This window comes from Filicampus tigris, chromosome 9 (genome assembly GCF_054856515.1).
Source record: "Filicampus tigris isolate MCC_2025a chromosome 9, RoL_Ftig_1.0, whole genome shotgun sequence".
NCBI lineage: Eukaryota > Metazoa > Chordata > Actinopteri > Syngnathiformes > Syngnathidae > Filicampus > Filicampus tigris.
The window spans coordinates 10,233,022-10,252,334 of record NC_141225.1 but is presented as its reverse complement, the minus strand read 5'-3'; the positions used below and the strand labels follow the sequence as shown (position 1 = coordinate 10,252,334).

Genomic DNA, 19,313 nt, shown 5'->3' with positions numbered 1-19,313 from the left:
GCAGTGATCAAGCTCATTTGTACATTGACGGTACTTTTAAAATCTATATTCAAATATCATGTACCCCCTGAAGTGCCTTCACGTACCCCCATTTGAGAACCAGTGCACTAGAGCCCACAAACACACCACACTTTAAGAATCACTGATATAGTGAACAGGGAGTGATAGATGCTAACGGCTAAATGTTAACATACCGCTCTTCCAGTCGGGATGGCAGAGCTTGAGGTCCCTGCAGGTGCGAGCCGGGTTCTTCTTGGAGCCCTCGGGACTGCGGATGTTCTCGATCTGGTTGTTGAGGGACTTGAGCGTGGCGTCCACCTCGGCGTCGTGCTGACGCAGGTTGCCGGAGGCCTGGTCGGCTCTCATGTACCTGAGAGGATCGGGACCTTTCTCCGTGTGACCCAGGCCGGCGAAGGCGGACATGTCGATGCCGGGGCCGGGGGGGCCGGGAAGACCGGGGGGACCGGGGTTTCCGGGAGGACCCTGACGAATGAAGGAGGGTGTTCATTTTGTCCGTATTATTTTTTCATTGAGGTTTTGTAAACAGGCTCTAGCTCGTACTCACTGAAGGACCGGTCTCTCCACCGCGACCACGTGGTCCGGGGGGTCCGATGGGTCCAGGCATACCGTTTGAACCCTCCTTACCACTGGGCCCAATAGGTCCGGGTGGTCCCTTGAATAAAAGAAACACATTTTAAACCATCAACATGCAGGACCAGTGTAGCAAAGTCGAAATGCTGGAGGAATGTATGTCTCCTCACTCTTTGTCCAGAAGGTCCAGAAGGTCCAGTAGCACCCTGGTCTCCAGCTTGACCCTTGAAAAGAGGAACATGTGTTTTTTTAAATGCCCTACTCAAATAATATCATATGAAATCACATTTTGAGAAGGGGGGAATCATGGCTGCTTACCGGAGGTCCAGGCAGACCCTGCAAACCGGTGAAACCTCTATGTCCCTTTTGTCCTCTTTCGCCAGACTCTCCGCCTTCACCCTTATCACCGCGAGGTCCTTGTGGTCCCTGGGAACAATGTACTTGCTGGTCTAGTAGTCTTTTTCTGACATTTTTTTGCATTTTAGCAGAAGCCTGAATGTTATGTTCTAACACTGACTGCTCTTTAGAACAATTCATGATTGAACTTTGACAAAGTTCCAGCTGAGGAAAAACAGTCTTAAAGAATGATGCCACCACCACTATTCACTGTAGGTACAGTGTTCTTTTGTTGATGAACGGTGTTGTATTTGCAAAAGATAACATATCTTTTGGAATTATGGCTTTACAGAAACCTCGGCTTCATTGGACTATAACAAAATCCCCCAAATGTGGGAAAATGGCACTTGATCTTACACTACTTAAAACATTGCCTTCTCAGTAAGCAAAACTTGTAAAACTGTAATGGTGGAAATTCCACCCCATCATTTCATGTTGGGAAATGTAATCGACCGGCTCCTGGAATTGTTTGTTTGAGTTTTGAGGATATACTGTATGATACTTGAGAAAGTAGATATTTTTCTCCAGGAGTTACATACGGGCATTCCTCGGGCTCCAGCAGCTCCTAGAGGTCCGGCCGGTCCTTGCGCACCCTAAAGAAGAGGGACAGAAGGCACGATTGCAGTGAGTTTCACGACAGTCAGCCAGGAACCCACATTACCACCAACGGTCGAACTCACAGCCTCTCCTCGGTCTCCCTGTTTTCCCGTGGGCCCGACTGGGCCTGTGGAGCCGGGAGCGCCTGGAGCACCGGGAGCGCCAGCAGGACCGGTGTTACCGCGGTCACCCTGAGGCAAACAAAAAAAAAAGTTTCAACTTTTGACTATATACAGTAAGTATATAACAACCAACTTAGTGAGCACAATTCGGAAGGAAAGTTTCACCTTGATTCCAGGAGAACCATCTCGACCAGGAGGTCCATCAGATCCAGGGTTGCCCTGTCACATGAGCAATCGATCAACGTACTGTATCATGTACCGGTATATCCTTTAAATAGTGATGTCCTCCTCTTCTACATGAAAAATAAAGGTTTCCCTTCAAAAACCAGGTCAATGCCAATTGGCATCTAGAATTTAATGCTGATTTTACAAGTCTATTTCCTTGTATATTTAAAGTGACATATATCCATTATAGCTGAGTGTACATTCACTGATATAGATACCTGAATTGAAATAATGACACAAAATTATCAATTTATTTAATAAATTTAAGGTTATTTTTATCAAAAACAAAATTTGTGCTATTTATTATGAAAGGAAAATGTTTAGTTTGTTAAATTTTACTTACTTTTACTAACTATTTTTCTAAAGGTAAGGATGATTTTTACTTAAAAAAAAACATGATTTTAATCTTTCAGAATTAAGTCCAAATAAAGAGACCAAAAAAAACTAAACTTTGTTTTGTTGTTTAAATAATCAGAAACCATTAATAAAGTCCAAGCATTTTTTTTTCATAAAAAAGTGAGTATAATTTTGTATTTAGAATTTGATTTAAAAAATCATTAAATAATGAATAGTTGAATAATTACTTTTAAAAAATGAAGTCAAAACTAACCAATAACTTCAATATTCGTTTATTGCATCAATATTTTTGAGAATTGAAAAAATATTTGGAAAACGTATTTTTAATTATTGGTTTTATAATAAACACGTATTTACATGTAAAAAAACGACTGTAGTTTTGTGTCTATTTTTTAATTAATTAATTAATTCTAATTCTTCTTAATTAACATCTTTTAAACAAAAACAAAAATTAATTTAAAAAATATTTGTTAATTATTTTTGTATTTTTCATTAAGTCAAAGTAATAAAAAAACTAAGCCAAAACCTGACTGTATTATTATTATTATTATTATTAAATTAATTAATGTATTTTAAAAGGCAAATTCATTTTTATTAAAATATGTTACTTTCTTAATTATTAAAAGTAAAGTCAGACATTTATTTACTTAAAAAAATCATAGATTCTTTGAGAAGTGGTTGAAAAGACAATAAAAACAAAGAACATATGACACATAAAATGCATTACAGTATTGATAGGAAGCAATAAAAAAAGGATTGAAACTGCTAAATGCAAACCAGTAACACATTCCCATGGTATCATGAATGTACCAAGCATTTGTACAACTAAATGCCTCCTCTCAAGTCAGTTCTCGACTTGCTAAAGCACAAAATGTGTGTAGTCTACACGTGATAAGAAGCGTTTTAATGGCCTCCGCCCAACCCACTGTGCTCTTGGCCTTTCACTGACCTCCCTTCCTGGCTCTCCTGCAGGTCCGGTGAGTCCGGGCGGTCCGACGGGTCCGGGGGGTCCTCGGTCTCCGCTGCCGCCAGGAGCTCCTTGCTTTCCAGGCTCACCCTGTGAGAAAAGGACAAGGAGGAGGTGAGTCATCAGCGTACGTGTATGTCAAGCTGAGAAGGGCCCCCGTGGATGGAGATGGGAGTGTTTTGAGTCACAGCCGTTTGGAAAATGTCGCCATCGTGACTTATTGTAGAAACATGATGGGCAAAGAATATAATTAGTGTTTTGAGCTCCGCGAATGAGGAAACAAATGAGCCGACGCTATTTTTATGAATAGAGCTCAACATGTACTTTGCTGGATGTACTTTTCAGAATTAATTAAAAACGGTCTAAATTTATAGGAGTGCTCCATCTGCCAGTAGTGTGGGGATGTTTCATTCTTCTTACATTTTTATTTGATTAAATTTGAATCCATCAAAAGACCTTCTACAGCCGTCTTTGTCTGCTTTTGATACAGTAAATTGAAAAATGTGATCTGCTGTAAAATGGCGGGCCAACATGCATAATTTAGAAGCCAAAATTGAGCAGTTACATGAGTCTTATGAAGATAGTATTTCATTTTGTATGACTATATTTTGATTGACTTCAAACTGATTTAAAATGTTATCAAATCTTGAGGCGTATGTAAGCTTTAAGTCTTACTTTTTTTGTATTGGGAATTTTATACAGGCTACCTACTGTTTTAAAATTGATTTTTAATCCTCCTTTTATGCTTGTATGCTTGGAACAGCAATAATGTCCCTGGGTCAGTTTGACCCGGACGCATTAAACTATCCCAAAGTGTCAGAAACTGAAAGAAATCTCAGTAAACATGGTCCATATGACATACTTTTAAAATATATTTATCATTTAACTTTCATGTTACATTCATTTATCAGAAACAGCAATATTGTTTCTGGGTCAATTTTGACCCAGGGCAAGTCACCTCAAGTGTCAGAAAAAAAAAATCTCAAGACACACGGTCTATACTCTATACCAAATTATTTAACCCCCCTGTTACATTAATAATATCTCAGGAACAGCAGAAATGTTCCCGGGTGAATTTGACCCAGGAACATTTAGTTATCAAAATGTGTCAGAAATGAGAAAAAAAACCCGAATGAAATTGTTTATGTGTCATCATTAACCCTTTTCATTTATTTCTTTGAAACAGCAATAATTATAAGTCATATTGACCCTTATCATGTTTAACTATCCCAAGGTGTCAGAACTTGAAAAAAAATATCACAACATTTTGCAATTATATATATATATTAATTCATGAAAATGGCCTTAGTATACTTTATTCACACTGGACACAATAAAAGTGAGTATGTTGCTAATTATTTGACAGCATTTTTAAGACCCCTGATCGTTAGACTTAAGGATTAAATGTCATTTTGAATCTTTATTAAAAATCCACCCAAATCCTGTTTTATTCTTATTATTATCCTCATTGTTATTATTAATAGTAGTAGTAGTGGTAAGCAGCGATCTTTGTCACATAAATGGCCCCTTCATCCAGTCACGTCCAACACGGCCGCCCGCTGATCACCATGACAACCTATATTACGTGACACGAGTACTGACGAATGCGGACCGCGTCACATAATGTCATAGGTTCTGGAAATATACATCCATGCATGGGCACGCATTTGTATAAACCGCTTTCATCCAAACTAGTGAAAGCTATGAAGTGCTGCGTTAAAGGCATTGAAGGAAGCCAGAAGATGTCATGATGCTCTGATCTAGTTAAGAAGGAATATTCAATGTACAGTAGTCATTAAGTGTGGAGCCGATAAGTGAAAAAAAAAATCCAAGAGATTCAGTCACAAACAATGTATTTCCTTGTGTGGATATCTTGGTGCTAAATGCATGTTGGTATCCAGAGCTTGGCATTTTGCAAAAAAATTCACGGTCCGTTTATCGCCTACCACCTACAGCCGGGGTACCCTTCCGCCGTCCGTCCATCCCCCTTTTTTGTCCGGCTGGGAAAAATAGTAATCCCCTATAGGTCGGTGGGTGGTCATTTTGAAAAGAGTGGGATTTACGTGACAACTTCATGTTTGTATCACAATTCGGACAATTCTTTCTATACTTTCTATCAGCTTTACAAAAGCTTTTTCCAGTTAAGTAAGGCTGACGGACCAAAGATCTTACAGTGAGATGAATCCTCTGTTGTGATGAAAGTGTGAGTACTTACAGAGGGTCCGGGCAGGCCAGGGAAGCCTCTCTCGCCACGCTGTCCAGGCAGACCCACGATACCACGCTGGCCGGCCAACCCTTGAGGACCGGAGGGACCGAGCGCACCCTGGAATGAAGGAAACGGAGACAAAGATGCCATTAAAAGTCAAATTACATGCATTCATGGTAATAACTTGCATTCATTTGCTTGATCTACACGTATGTAACATGTACTCTATGTAGCAGATAGTAGGGACGTTAGTATATAATCATTTGTCAGATGGTATTTTCTGGACAGGCCTTGTCATCTACGATTATGTGTGCGTGTGTGTGTGCGTAAGGTAAAAGTCTAAAGGCCTGCCATCAATCTGTCAGTGAGATGGCGCCGCTCTCCTCTGCCCTGCTATTACGCTCAATGGCAGCCGGTTGCATTAATGGATGGAATTGTCTCTCTGCGGGCTGACAGCGCCACTTTAAACTTGAAGCATACCGAACAGGCTCATCTTAAAATCGTTCCCCACCATGCCGATCTTACAATCGCGCTAAAAAAAAAAAATGATGGCACACTCACAGGGGGACCGTCCTCTCCAGCATCTCCCTTCTCTCCAGCAGCCCCAGCGGGACCACGAAGTCCAGCGTCGCCCTGTCGGCCTGGGGGGCCGCCGTCTCCCCTCACGCCCTTGGGGCCGTCTTTGCCAGAGGGGCCGGCGGGACCAGCGGGTCCGGGATTGCCCTAGGAAGCATCCAATCACATCACAAAATAAGCTTGGATAAGAATGAATAAAAGGCATATTGCATTTTTTACTTCAACTATTGATATTCATAATATCGTATGAAAATATGTCATATAGATACATACTGTATGGTTCTCCTTTAATTGTGTCTTCAAATAACTAAAACTAAAGACAATATATCATCATTATTTTTGTTTTATATTCTAATCTGAAACAATAAAAAAGATTTTCAGTTTTTCTGAAAAAATAAATCACAACACATACTAACATTCCTAATAGGATGAAAACTTCTTTAATTTAGAGATACACTGGTTTCATTTAAATAACTACAGTATATCTTTATTTAAAATTGTTATATCATTCAACTTTTGAAATAACAAAAAGATTCTTCTGAAAAAGATATCACACATAATCAACAATGATTAATATATGTAATATGATAAAATATTTATTTGGAGATATGTGGCTTTTATTTCATTTTATTTTGTCTAAAATTAAGAAAAAGCATTTAGGGAAGTGATCTTTTCATTTTAAATATTGAAATGAATTTTTTTCCTGAATTGTTATTCCAGATATAAAGACTCATAATTTATCTCCACTTTTTAATAAAAAAAATTCCTAAAAAACAAAACCAAAAACTCATTTCAACATTAATGTTTCGATAAAAAAAATCAATTAATTTGGTTGACAATTGTCTAAAAAAATAGAAAGGACGATTTTCTCTTTAATGGAGAATGGAGATACAGGCTTTCTGTTCAACATTGACATGATTATTTTCAGATCAAATTGAACCTTTTTAGGTGGTTGCGGCCAATAAAGAAAGCTGGCTCCATTGTATATCTTTCAGGCCTACGACCACAATGAGATTATCCCATAATGTCTTTATATCATCAATCATCACATTGTGCGCGTGAGTGTGTCTGTTTTTTTAAAAACTTTATTTGGATGTCCACTTATGCACCGCCTGCGTGTGATGTTGTAAGTACGTTCTCAACTGGCTGTCGGCGACACGCCGCCGCCAAAAGTTCACTTCATCCTATCATGGAGAAATGGTCGAAGGAGCAAAACTGACAACCTAATTTTGCGATGATGGAAGCAAAATATTCAAGTAATGATGACGTAGTGACAGACTGACAATGGCGGATCGGTGGCCCACCCTCTGGTGAATGACGGACGGGCAAATTTGACTTATGCACCCACCTCTACACATTTCCGATATACATGTATTTATATAACTAATATATAGGTTGATGCAACTTTCTTGTACAGTACTGTTGAATACTGTATAGTGTTAAAAATCGCTGGGTGACTTACATTGGGACCAGGGGGTCCGACTCTTCCGGCGGCTCCAGGGAAACCGGTGGCACCCTGAAAGAGAGTGAGGGGATGAAAATCCGTCCAACAGAAATTGAGTAGAAATGATGGAGATGCTGCTGGATGTCGTGAGGTCTCTTACGGGAGGTCCCTGAGCACCGCGGGCACCTTTAGGTCCAGAAACACCAGTAGGGCCCTGGAAAAGAAACACGCGGTGAGCTGAGTCTTAAATCCGTGGCGTGCATTCTATTTGACCTCAACTGCTTGATTCCACAATTAATTCCACACAATTGGCCACATTCTTAATGCTCCATTAAACGATTATTATGCCCATGTTATATTTCAAGTAGCGAAGCGACTCACGGCAGGCCCAGGGGCACCAGATGGTCCTTGTGGTCCGGGCGCACCGGCGTCACCCTTCTGGCCGGACTCTCCCATCTCTCCCTTGAGTCCAGGTTGTCCGTCAGAGCCCTGGTGGCGAGATATGAACGTTTAGTGAGTCGTTTTGATGACATAGCATTAGCACGTGGTGGCTAATTGGTGAAGGAGCGCTCTGTGTTAGCATTAATCAATTTTTTTTTTTTTTTTTACTTGTTACTTTTTATTTTAATAGAAAACCTTAAATGTTAAAGCTTAAAAAAACTGACATCTGTTCCTTGTGACAAAATGTGTCCCATTGAGAAACATTGAAAATGGCATTTTTTTTAATCCAACATTTAAAATTTAAAATGAACTAATGAAATCCTTTAATATTGGCATTTCAATTTGGACAATTCTTTTCATGGAAATTGTGGAAAAGTATAATGATAGTTATACATTGGATTTTGGGAAGCATTTTTTTAATCACTAAAGAGAGATGAGTGAATATTTTTTTAAATCTTGTAAAGGGTTAAGAGTAGAATTACGCACATTTAGCAAAGTCTTCCAATTAAAGATGACTCATTTTACAAGTACATGTGACAGTAGGAGACTAGTTTTTGTCGCATCTTGATCTATTTTGAGTGTGTGTGGTGATACGCTGCAACTGCTATAAACAGCTGAGAAGCGGAAGTTACAAGGACGACGTCGTGCGTCATTCTGACATATACTCGATAATTAGCCATGCTAACATCATGGCTGTCTCGATGTTACTTACAGGGGGTCCAGCAAATCCGGCAGGCCCGGGGGGTCCGGTCTCACCTCTGTCACCCTACAGTAGGACACAATGGTAAACGTGTGAATGTACAATTGCAACATTTTCATTCATTTGGCAGGCTTGACGGGGAAAAACCTACAGGAGCACCACGGGTACCAGGAGCCCCAGAAGGACCAGCAGGACCGGATTCACCCTGTAAAGAAAACACAACAGGAAATAAATGTCACCAGTATACAGTATTCAAGATGACTTGTGTACGGTATATGAGGAAAAATCAACCTTACCTTTTCACCATTGGGACCGCCAGGACCAGGAGGGCCAATGGGACCAGTAAGACCCTAAAAATAAAATACACATAGGTTCAATCGAGGGCCATTTCTGTTGTTACTGATGAGGTACTTTGTAATATGATGTAAACAATTGAATAAAAGTATGTTACATATTATGAACATACAGTATACACAATTTTGCTCATCCTGGTACAAATTTACTTATGGTATTTGGTATCTCCTCTGCCTCAAGAGGATACCCAAGATTTTGGGAAAATTCAGCCCCCAAAACAAGTTCATTTTATCATTATGAAATTTGGTAAGTATGTCTAATAAGGGGCGGCACGGTGGTCGACAGGTTAGCACGTCCGCTTCACAGTTCAGAGGTTGTGGATTCGATCCCGGCCTCCCTGTGTGGAGTTTGCATGTTCTCCCCCCGTGTCTGCGTGGGTTTTCTCCGGGTACTCCGGTTTCCTCCCACATTCCAAAAACATGCATGGTAAGTTGATTGGACTCTCTAAATTGCCCCTAAGTGTGATTGTGAGTGCGGATGTTTGTCTCTGTGTACACTAGAGAGATGAGCAACACAAAAATTGTGAACATTTTCAGTTTTTGTCATTGCGTGGATGGACCAAGGCAGCAGATTTTGGTTTGGTCATTCCTACCCTGAATTTTTTGAAAAAAATGTGGGGAAAATTCAGTATTTGAAATTCATTCAGTTTAACCTAGAGAAGCACATTTTGGTGGGCATGTCTATCCCGAAGAGACCTGCAAAAATGTTCAAGAGTCCATAACCAAAAAGACACAGAAAGTTGGTCATTTTCATCTGAAGAGGGTTATTCTGGGTCAATTTGGCCATTTCCAGGGCTCTTCCAAAGAGGAACTTATCCTTGAGATTTTTTCTGAATTCTACCAAATTTCAACTATGAGTACTAGGAAGCCAGGTGACGTGAAATTGCCAAGTTTTAGTTTTCATCATTGCATGACAGGGAAGTTAAATAACTAGGCTCATTGTATGGCGGTGAATTTCAATGACAAGTCATGAAATTCCACAAGCTTACCAAATGTCTTGTTTTAATAGAGTGATTTATTATGTCGTTAATTGTTGTGTCTTAAAACCGTTGCCCACAAACAATCAGGGCCCTATGTTTATGCCCAGCGCAAGTCTAATGTAACTTGTGGTGTAATTGTGCACACGGGTAGAATTTTTTTTCTTTGGGTATTTTCGTAGAGGCGTGTAAATGGGCGTTGGCATCGTCGTAGGTGTGAACGCAGCTGACTTGCTTGGCAGCCAAGGGAAGCAACTCCCCTCATTCCCTGTAAATTTAGCGCGTTAGGAATTTTAAATTAAAACTTCTAATTAATTGTACATTTTAGTCGACTTTCAGCCACAAAATTATCAGTCAGCGCCGAGGGCGTGTAAAAGAAAACTTTCGTCTGCCGGAGAATGGCAAATTCCAAAACATGCTAAACGAGGATTTTAAATTAAAATTTTTAATTAATTGTAAATTTTAGTCGACTTTCAGCCACAAATTTATCAGTTGTGCCGGGGGCGTGTTCAGAGAAAACATCCTTGGTCTGCCAGAGCATGGCAAATTCCAAAACATGCTAAACGAGGATTTTAAATTAAAATTTTTAAATAATTGTACATTTTAGTCGACTTTCAGCCACAAAATTATCAGTCAGCGCCGAGGGCGTGTAAAAGAAAACTTTCGTCTGCCGGAGAATGGCAAATTCCAAAACATGCTAAACGAGGATTTTAAATTAAAATTTTTAATTAATTGTAAATTTTAGTCGACTTTCAGCCACAAATTTATCAGTTGTGCCGGGGGCGTGTTCAGAGAAAACATCCTTGGTCTGCCAGAGCATGGCAAATTCCAAAACACGCTAAACGAGGATTGCACCAGCACAAAAATCAAGGTGTGCCAGTTTTTGAATGAGCTATGAAAATAAAGCCTTTATTGATGTGTTTTTTCAGCACTCTAAACTCACCCTGCCACCATCTTTTCCAGGAGCACCTTCAGGTCCCTTCTCTCCAAGGTCACCCTACGAACGTTAAAAACAACAAAAAAACAACTTACAATATTTCATCATCAACAATTTTGTGTGCGTGTGTAAACATAACTTCAAATCCAATGGACAAACATGTGGGGACACATTCTTACTCTGTCTCCTTTAGGTCCGGGAATTCCGGAGCCTCCTCTCTCTCCGGGCATACCCTGCAGACCGGGAGGTCCCTGAGCTCCGCCGCCTCCAGCAGGTCCGATTGCTCCCTAAACAGTGAGACGAGATTGCAAACATTAGTGCAGCAGTGGATTATGAAAGTTGAAAACAACAAAGACAAGCATGAATTAAATCCATATGGGAATCTACGGGTGGATATTAGCAATTCAACAACTGTATGTTTGTGATTATGAGTCGATTTAGTCCAACTCGGACTCTTGGTTTTCTCCAGTGTCCTTAAACTTCACACAATCGACCGTGCAATGAGAAGGAACAAAACTGTGGACCTCCTTTATGCCGATACTAGTGGGATGTGAAGAGAGCATATGGCTCTTGATCTCTCCCACCTCTGTGGAATCTGAGGAGAACTTCATACACCTTGAGACCACCACCGTACTTCTGGCCGAGCAGCAGACTACTACCATGAGGACTGTGATGGTTTGGTCGAAAGACCCAGTGGGGTCACTGCACTGTATCTTATCGTATCTTATTTCAACTTATCTTACCTCATAATATAATTGAATTAGTCAGTAATCAGTTCTGCTTATGCCTCTAGGACAATTTGTCCTTGTATAAATAAATTCCGTTAGATTGTGCAGGTGTACCATTGTCACTGTTGTGCCCAGTTGATGAATCCCAATTACCCACTCACGGAGCCAATTCCAGGTTGTCTTTTAGTTGCTGCTGTCTGACATTTTACACAGATAAGGACATTGCTTCAGATAACCGAGCGTGTGACAATAGCATCTGCTTCCCCCATGTTGCTGCAATTAAACGGCTTCAATGTGCCAAAGGCTGAATTGGAAACACACAGCGGATTGCACCTGTGTGAAGTTGATTTCGACTTAAATAATTATTGTTTGCCGGTGAGTGTTGTAAAGCCTTATCTTAGGGATTCTCTGATAACATTTCCCCTACCGGGAAAAGAATCCAAGCAGAAAAACAGCAAGCAGCTATTGATTTTGGATGTAATAATTGAGTGGTAAGCTGTGTTGCATTTATGACTCATAATGACTCACCTTGGGGCCGTCAGTTCCAGGGGTTCCGGGCAGACCTCGGGGTCCCTGCAGACCCTGAGGACCGGCTGCTCCTCTCTCTCCGGGGAAGCCTCGCTCTCCCTGAACATCAATGCGAGTCAATCAATCAGTTATCATTAATTACCGGAATTAGTGTTGAAACTATGCATAATGTTATGCTGTTTAGATATGGATCTTATTTTTTTTTAATCCAGTACAGTACTTGTATAAAGTGCAGTTCAGTTGTATTTAATTTTAAAGTACAATACAATACTTTTAGAACTGTTTTTCTTTTATTTAGGTACAATTTGACCTTTTATGTGCAATGCATTTTTATTGAATCATTAACTGCAGTTTTTCATTTCCCTTTATTCAAGTACAGAGTTAATATTCAAAGTGCATAATGTCACAGTGACTTAAAATAACATTTATTACAGTGGTGCCTTGAGAAAAAAAGTTTAATTCGTTCCAAGATTGCTCTCGTAAGTCAAAACACCCGTATCTCAAATTATCTTTCTCATTTAAATGAATGGAAAGGCCATTAATTCGTTCAAGCTTCACCCCCAATAAACAATCAAAAATATTTTCTTTGTATTTTTCAATAAGGAAAAGTAGCACTCTATATGACGTTTTACTTGATAAAAAAGCAGTAATAACATAATTACATAAAATGTAAAGAATTAAAGTGCATCACTTTGTGCATCATCATTTAATGCTGCAATTAGGGCTGCACGATATTGGAAAAACATGCAATATGCGATATGGATGTTGTCTATATTGATATTATTGCGATATTTAGCATGTACCTAAGGAAAGGACATTTAATGAAACAAGTAAAACAATTTTCAGGCATCAAAATAAGCAAGCTTAATCTGTTCTTATCTAATTAATGTAATTCCCCAAGATAATGTCCAACTATTCGGTGGTGATGCACATTTAAGTTTTCATCTGACTGGTCAAATTCAGATAAAAGCATACAAATCCATAAGAAAATTATTGCATGTCTTTGCGATATGCATATTGCATAGGCCATTATCGCGATATTGCTATTTTTTTCGATATATTGTGCAGCCCTAGGTGCAATCCACTTCATTGTCCTGCTCCTTCAGGTGTGCCGGCCTTGGCCACGAGGAGGCATCTTCGAGTACTGAGCTTACTTAGCTTACAAAGAGTACTACTTCTTCTATTACAACTGTATGTGACTCAGCAAGATGCTTCAATAGCAGTCATTTTTCAGGATAAAGAATATACACTTGTGAGTATTGTTCTTATCTATCTATATCTGTTCTTGTTCATGTTATTGTTCAAATATCTGTTGCTTCTAACTGCTAGCATGTCAATGGGATTTTGCATTCTTTGTTAGCATTACGCTAAGCGGACTTTATTAAGGTAAAGCTAGCTGAGTGTTTTAAATACACAATGCGCAAATCTCTTTATTTTATGTTAGCTAACTAAGAGCTAAGTATTTTTTTAGGTGAGGCAGCTTTTAAAAACTATGACAATCAATCAGTGAAACACAGACAGGTATGTGAGAGGGATGCATGGATTCTGTCAACGTACCCTGGGTCCAGTGGCACCGGCAGCTCCACCTTCACCTGGAACACCCTGGCGCGGGAGAGAGGAAGTGACACATGATGAAAAAGGAAGTGGGCCTTGGAGAGTAAATGCATTTTATTACAAGCCCTCATGTGGAGACTATAGTCACCTAAGAGACAGGCAGAAGCTGCTCAAAAAGTGGCAAGTTACAATTTCTTAGTTGCAGGCAGTGGTTTCAAGAGTAAAAAAAAAAAAAATCAATATAATAACAATAATAATATTATTTTGGTGAAATAATTCAATGAAGGTATTTACTTTGATAAGGGCAATGAAGCCTGAGAGCTTTAAGGATATGTACGTAAAGAATACACTATGAAGATACAAATAATAAAAAATATTGCGCTGACATCTGACCGGAGCTACTTTATCCATCTTGTGTTAGGTGTCAAAATCAATAGGATTTCTTCTTCTTAGCCATATAGGACAAAAACACACGTACAATGTAATGTGGTATAAACCCTCATATGGATGGCTGACTTGCAGCAAAAGCAATGTCACCTACTAAACCTTTGCCTGGCTCTTTGAGGACGAAATAATATTGTCGTCAAGCTCCCAAGTGGCTCCTGCATGCTTGACATTATTGACTGACTTTTCAGTGTGCACGTACCTGATCTCCGGGCTTGCCTCCCTCACCGGGGGGACCAGGTGGGCCGGGCAGACCCTGTGTCAACACAACATAAGCATCACCATGTGTGCTAGCATACATAATTATTGCTAATACAGTATGTTGCAATATGCACTACAAAAATACTACACAATGATTAATGGCCAAGGGGCTGTCGCTGTAATAAAGGGTATTGTGAATGTCTGACAGTTTATTACCTCTATTACATTTAATTTTGGATTTGCACCATAGTGTGTGTGTCTTTAGTTCTTCATTTAATTATTTTTAGAATTAATGACTGTTTTCTATTTTTCTATGTGTAATGACATGTAATGAAGGTGGAAGTTTTTCCATTTTAAAAAAGCAGGTTCATTTTGAAAAAATATATATGAATATAAATAAATTATATATATATATATATATATATATATATATATATATATATATATATATATATATATATATATATATATATATGAATGTGAATTAATTTAAAAAAAAACGTTTTTTCTCTTTTGATGTTGATATTGATATTGTTGTTCTCCTGTGAAAGGGATCAACATTTTGTAGATTTTTTGGTTTGATTTGATCCAAAAACTAGCAAAAACAATTTTATTTGTAAAATGAGAAATCTTTCTTTGTATCCATTGTTGTTGGATTTAGAAAAACACAAATCGGAGATGCATGCTTCATTAGATCTGTATGCAAATAAGTACAAGTAAAAGTGAGACTTTTACCTGGAAACCAGAGGGACCGGGTTGCCCTTGCTCTCCTCTCTCGCCAGCGGGGCCCTAAAGATAAAAATAAACATCAAATCAATAATTCAACTAAAATCATTTACTGCCATAAATATACTTTGGAAAAGTCCCATAGTTTGCCAGCCATTCATAAAATTTCAAATGCAACGTTATTGCTACGTACAGCAGGGCCAGGTGGGCCAGCAGCGCCAGTTTCACCATCTTTACCGGGTAGACCCTGAGGAGAAGAAAAAAACAAAAAACATTGTTAATGCATGTGTTACATGGTTTCTTTTTTTGGATGATTGCTTCACACTTACTCTTAAGCCATGAGCGCCAACCAATCCCTTCTCACCAGATTTGCCAGGCTCGCCCTAAAAAACAAACCACAGGGACAAAATGTAAAAGGAAGAGTTGCTCAACAACCAAATGTGTGATTTGAATTAGGAGAGTGTTAGTGCCATCACATCCGGCATGAATTAGGAGAGTGTTAGTGCCACCACATCCAGCAGATGGTGATTGGGCATAGTTTAGTTGGCCTCGTTTGCAAAAATATTGTATACAAATAAATTCATCTTTTTTTTCTTTGTCTAGGTGGTGCCTAGCAACAAGTGGCACACGTGCCAGTCGAGCAAGTCTATTTATAGAATTTCATTGCTATATGGGGCAATAGAAACCTCTGATCCAAGTGCCACGGAAACAGAATTATGTGAAGAGCACGTTACTATTTTGTTTATTGGGCTTAGCAACCCAAGAACAGCAGAAACAGTGAAAACAGCACAGGTCACAGAATTGAACCCTGTGGAACACCATACAACAGTGGTACAGTGAGGTGACTCAGAGCAACCATGGCTAACACAAAAGGTTCTATCAGCCAAATAGGATCTAAACCACTCAAGAGCATAACCACTAATGCCCCGCTGGTGCTAAAAATGAAAGAACACTGTGGTCCACCGTATAAAACGCTGCTTTTAGACACACAAATGATTGGGCCCCACAAATTCTGCCTTGCAACAAGTGGCAAACACCTAATTCTGTAAACTATCAAGTGATCCTGCTACCTAGCTATAATTTGATTTCAGTTGTGATATTTTATATGAATAAAGTGGTCTATGCCCCAATCGTATCTCTCTGTCCTTTCTCTGTTGTCTGAGGCCTTGGAATTCTCTGCCCGAAATTTCCCCAAAAAACAGGACATGACAATTGTATATCAGGCATGGAGGCATAAATAACCATGGCCCACTAATTCTGCCAAGCAACAAGTGACTCTGCACGGATGTGCTTACTGTACTTTTCCTGGTACGTAGCTAAGTGGGCGATGCCCCAACAACTTTAAATATAGAAATGCACACAAATGCACATTAAGTAACATAATAGTGTACAAGTACAATAATAATCATTTGGTGACAATATGTTCAGCCTAACACTGTGATAACTCGCTTACAGTTGCTCCTTTGGGTCCGGGGAATCCCATGACGCCAGGCTGTCCACGGGCCCCCTGTGGGCCGGGGGGTCCCGGTCGGCCGTCTTCACCAGCAGCTCCCTGCATGGTCAAAAAATTAAATTGTGGTCATACATCATTTGTAGGTAATATGATGGTAAAATTGTTAATATTGAACAGAGGAATTAATCCCAAAAGATTAACATGCATGCCATGAAGTGAGAACATGAAAATGTCGAAGTGACACATTGGAACTGCTAGGCTGCTAGGTAATGATTGGATTTATCTTTAAGTGTGGATTATTCAATTACTAAAAAGGCTCTCTGTGGCTGCGAAGATGCTAAATCACACCACAGCTCCTGAAGCTGGAGATGGAGTCTTTTTTTTTTTTTTTTGATTGACAGCAGTCACACAGTTGGATGGAATGCACTCACAGAAGGTCCGACTTTGCCTTGGGGACCAGCGTCACCGGGACGTCCAGTAAGACCCTGCCAGAGCAAACAGACACACAATCAACAAACCCGAAGAGCATTTGCATAGAGACGAGACGCACAAGTCCAAGTTAATCTTCTGGTAGATTGCATGGCGAATAAATTACTCCCGCATTTTTCTTGCAATTTAAAAAAATCTTTTAGAACATATTTATATTCTTTTCTAAAATATGTGTATTTAAAAAAAATACGTCTTTATTTTTCATCCAATATTTTGTTATATTTGTATTTTTCTTTTTCTTTTTTTATCTTTTCTAGTATTTTGTCAGATTATTGTTTTTATATTGTTGCTGTCAGGCGGAAACTTATGACCAAATTTGGTCGACTTTGATTTTATTTATTTAACCTCTATTTATCTAAGTGAGGTAATTGAGAACATATTCTCATTTGCAATGCCGACCTGGCTTCTGACGGCAGAGTAAAACAAACCAAATAGAAATACATACAAGAAACTGGACAATATAATATAGGTAGATACTGTATCTAGATAATACATTGCATTACACCATAGCATGTGGTGAATAATAGACACCAGATATCGGTATCGGGCGGATACCAGCTGTATTTCTATGTATCGGTTCCTCATGATGGTGGCCGATACCAATCACCGATACCATGGCGTCTTCTTTTTGCATCTGTTATTTGATATCGTTATTGGTGAGTACTAAAGAGTTGCATATTGGTTCTGGTATCGGTCTGAAAAAAAGTGGAAGTCGAATGTCTCTATATAAAAGGTTGATAACAGGCTAAAAACAAAAGCAGCAATCATGTACAAGTTTTATTTTTTTGCAGTGTTCCAGTCATTTCATATTAACCAAAAGTAATGCAGACTTTGATATTGAAAAGAGTAATAAACTGCTGGAATGGAGAGTGCGGGTAGTGGTATGCATGGTGAGCAGAGAGTAAAATATAGGATGGGGTTTAGCTTGAGAACTACACATCGAACTATACGTTTACTAACAAAGAAATGCATTTTTTTTAATTTCTGAAAATGAATGGTTTAAGAAATGCAAGGATTCCGCCTGAGAGCCACGATATATTTCACTTCTCCAAAAATATTTGTATTCTTTTTGTTATAGTTTTCATTTTTCTTTTTTCTTATATTTGTGTACGAAATGTGCACGTGGACTTAATGTTTTGACCTACAATAACCGATCCCTGACTTTTTTCTTTCAGCAATATTGCAAAAACACAGATAACCATGATCATTTCACTCACTGTAATCGTGATATGAAACTTTCATACCGTCATCATTGACCTTCCCCGCTACGGGATTGATAATAAAGGATTATGAGCCATGAGCCTGAGTCATAACTAACTAACTAACTTTCTTGCAATAGAACTTACTCTGGCACCAGGCAGACCGGACTCTCCGGGACGGCCTGGGTCACCGTTAGCACCCTTGGAACCACTCGCACCTGAGGGTCCACGCTCACCGGGGGCACCCTAACACGGACAAAAAGCGAAAGAGAGCGTGACTGAGCATTCAAAACAGACCTTTCATTACACCCCAAAAAAAAGCCCACAGGAGTAGATGGGCTCTGCTTTTAATGGCGTGATGCCTTTCATCGACCTGTTGAAGATGAGCATATTAAATTGTGGCAGGTTCATTTGAGCATAAATGAGATTTGTGTGTGGGGAGATCAAGTTTAATGAGATTCTGCTGCTGACATGTGAGACATTTGGATCACTGGCGCAGAGACGAATTCGGAGCTATGATACCATCGGGTGGCCACAAGATGGAAGGACATGCATCACTGCAAACTCCAACCCTAGTTACCATTTGCACAGGAAAGCATAGAACAGCCTTTAACAAACGTTTTTTTAAAGTCATGAACCGCCTTCAACATCTGGATAGAGTTGGTGCGCCCCTTCATCACAGAGCCAGACATCATGTTTAACATGGAAAACAAAACAAAAAAAAAATCCGAATTCAATTTCATGTCGATTAAACACTACAGTAAAAAGCAAAAAGTTTAAAAACCGGACCCTATTTTTTTTTTTTTTCGTTCCACTTGCATGTCATGTGTGAAAGCGCCCTCTTAGCCCTCTTAGCCATAACAACACAATTAAAAGCAAAGTAAAGAGATGAAAAGAAATAATAAATTCAAGCCACATGCACCACTTTCAACATCTCAATAGAGTTGGTGCACCCCTCTACCCTGCACTTACGCTTGAATTGTTTTTTTTTCTTCTAAATTTTCACAAAATTTTGGTTGTAAATGCACCAGATGACATTACACCTTTAATCTCACGCACCCACGGATATGTGCACGCCATAGTTTTGGAATCTAATGGCCAC

The 19,313-nt window shown here is 39.3% G+C and overlaps 1 protein-coding gene across 2 annotated transcripts in view; it reads right to left on the bottom strand.

The window, feature by feature from the left end:
* The window catches only part of col2a1b (collagen, type II, alpha 1b), a 52,586-nt gene that overhangs the window by 3,152 nt on the left and 30,121 nt on the right, over nt 1–19,313 (bottom strand). For both annotated transcript variants that reach the window (XM_086040348.1, XM_086040349.1), the window contains 27 exons: nt 18,359–18,457; nt 16,955–17,008; nt 16,524–16,622; nt 15,400–15,453; nt 15,264–15,317; nt 15,080–15,133; nt 14,346–14,399; nt 13,703–13,747; nt 12,146–12,244; nt 11,069–11,176; nt 10,896–10,949; nt 8,919–8,972; nt 8,774–8,827; nt 8,635–8,688; nt 7,863–7,970; nt 7,642–7,695; nt 7,500–7,553; nt 6,023–6,184; nt 5,471–5,578; nt 3,238–3,345; nt 1,872–1,925; nt 1,668–1,775; nt 1,527–1,580; nt 910–1,017; nt 762–815; nt 566–673; nt 195–483 (listed from right to left, as the gene is read on the bottom strand). In XM_086040348.1, coding sequence (XP_085896474.1) covers nt 195–483; nt 566–673; nt 762–815; nt 910–1,017; nt 1,527–1,580; nt 1,668–1,775; nt 1,872–1,925; nt 3,238–3,345; nt 5,471–5,578; nt 6,023–6,184; nt 7,500–7,553; nt 7,642–7,695; nt 7,863–7,970; nt 8,635–8,688; nt 8,774–8,827; nt 8,919–8,972; nt 10,896–10,949; nt 11,069–11,176; nt 12,146–12,244; nt 13,703–13,747; nt 14,346–14,399; nt 15,080–15,133; nt 15,264–15,317; nt 15,400–15,453; nt 16,524–16,622; nt 16,955–17,008; nt 18,359–18,457 — 2,305 coding nt within the window. The remainder of the gene's footprint in view (nt 1–194; nt 484–565; nt 674–761; nt 816–909; nt 1,018–1,526; nt 1,581–1,667; nt 1,776–1,871; nt 1,926–3,237; nt 3,346–5,470; nt 5,579–6,022; nt 6,185–7,499; nt 7,554–7,641; nt 7,696–7,862; nt 7,971–8,634; nt 8,689–8,773; nt 8,828–8,918; nt 8,973–10,895; nt 10,950–11,068; nt 11,177–12,145; nt 12,245–13,702; nt 13,748–14,345; nt 14,400–15,079; nt 15,134–15,263; nt 15,318–15,399; nt 15,454–16,523; nt 16,623–16,954; nt 17,009–18,358; nt 18,458–19,313) is intronic.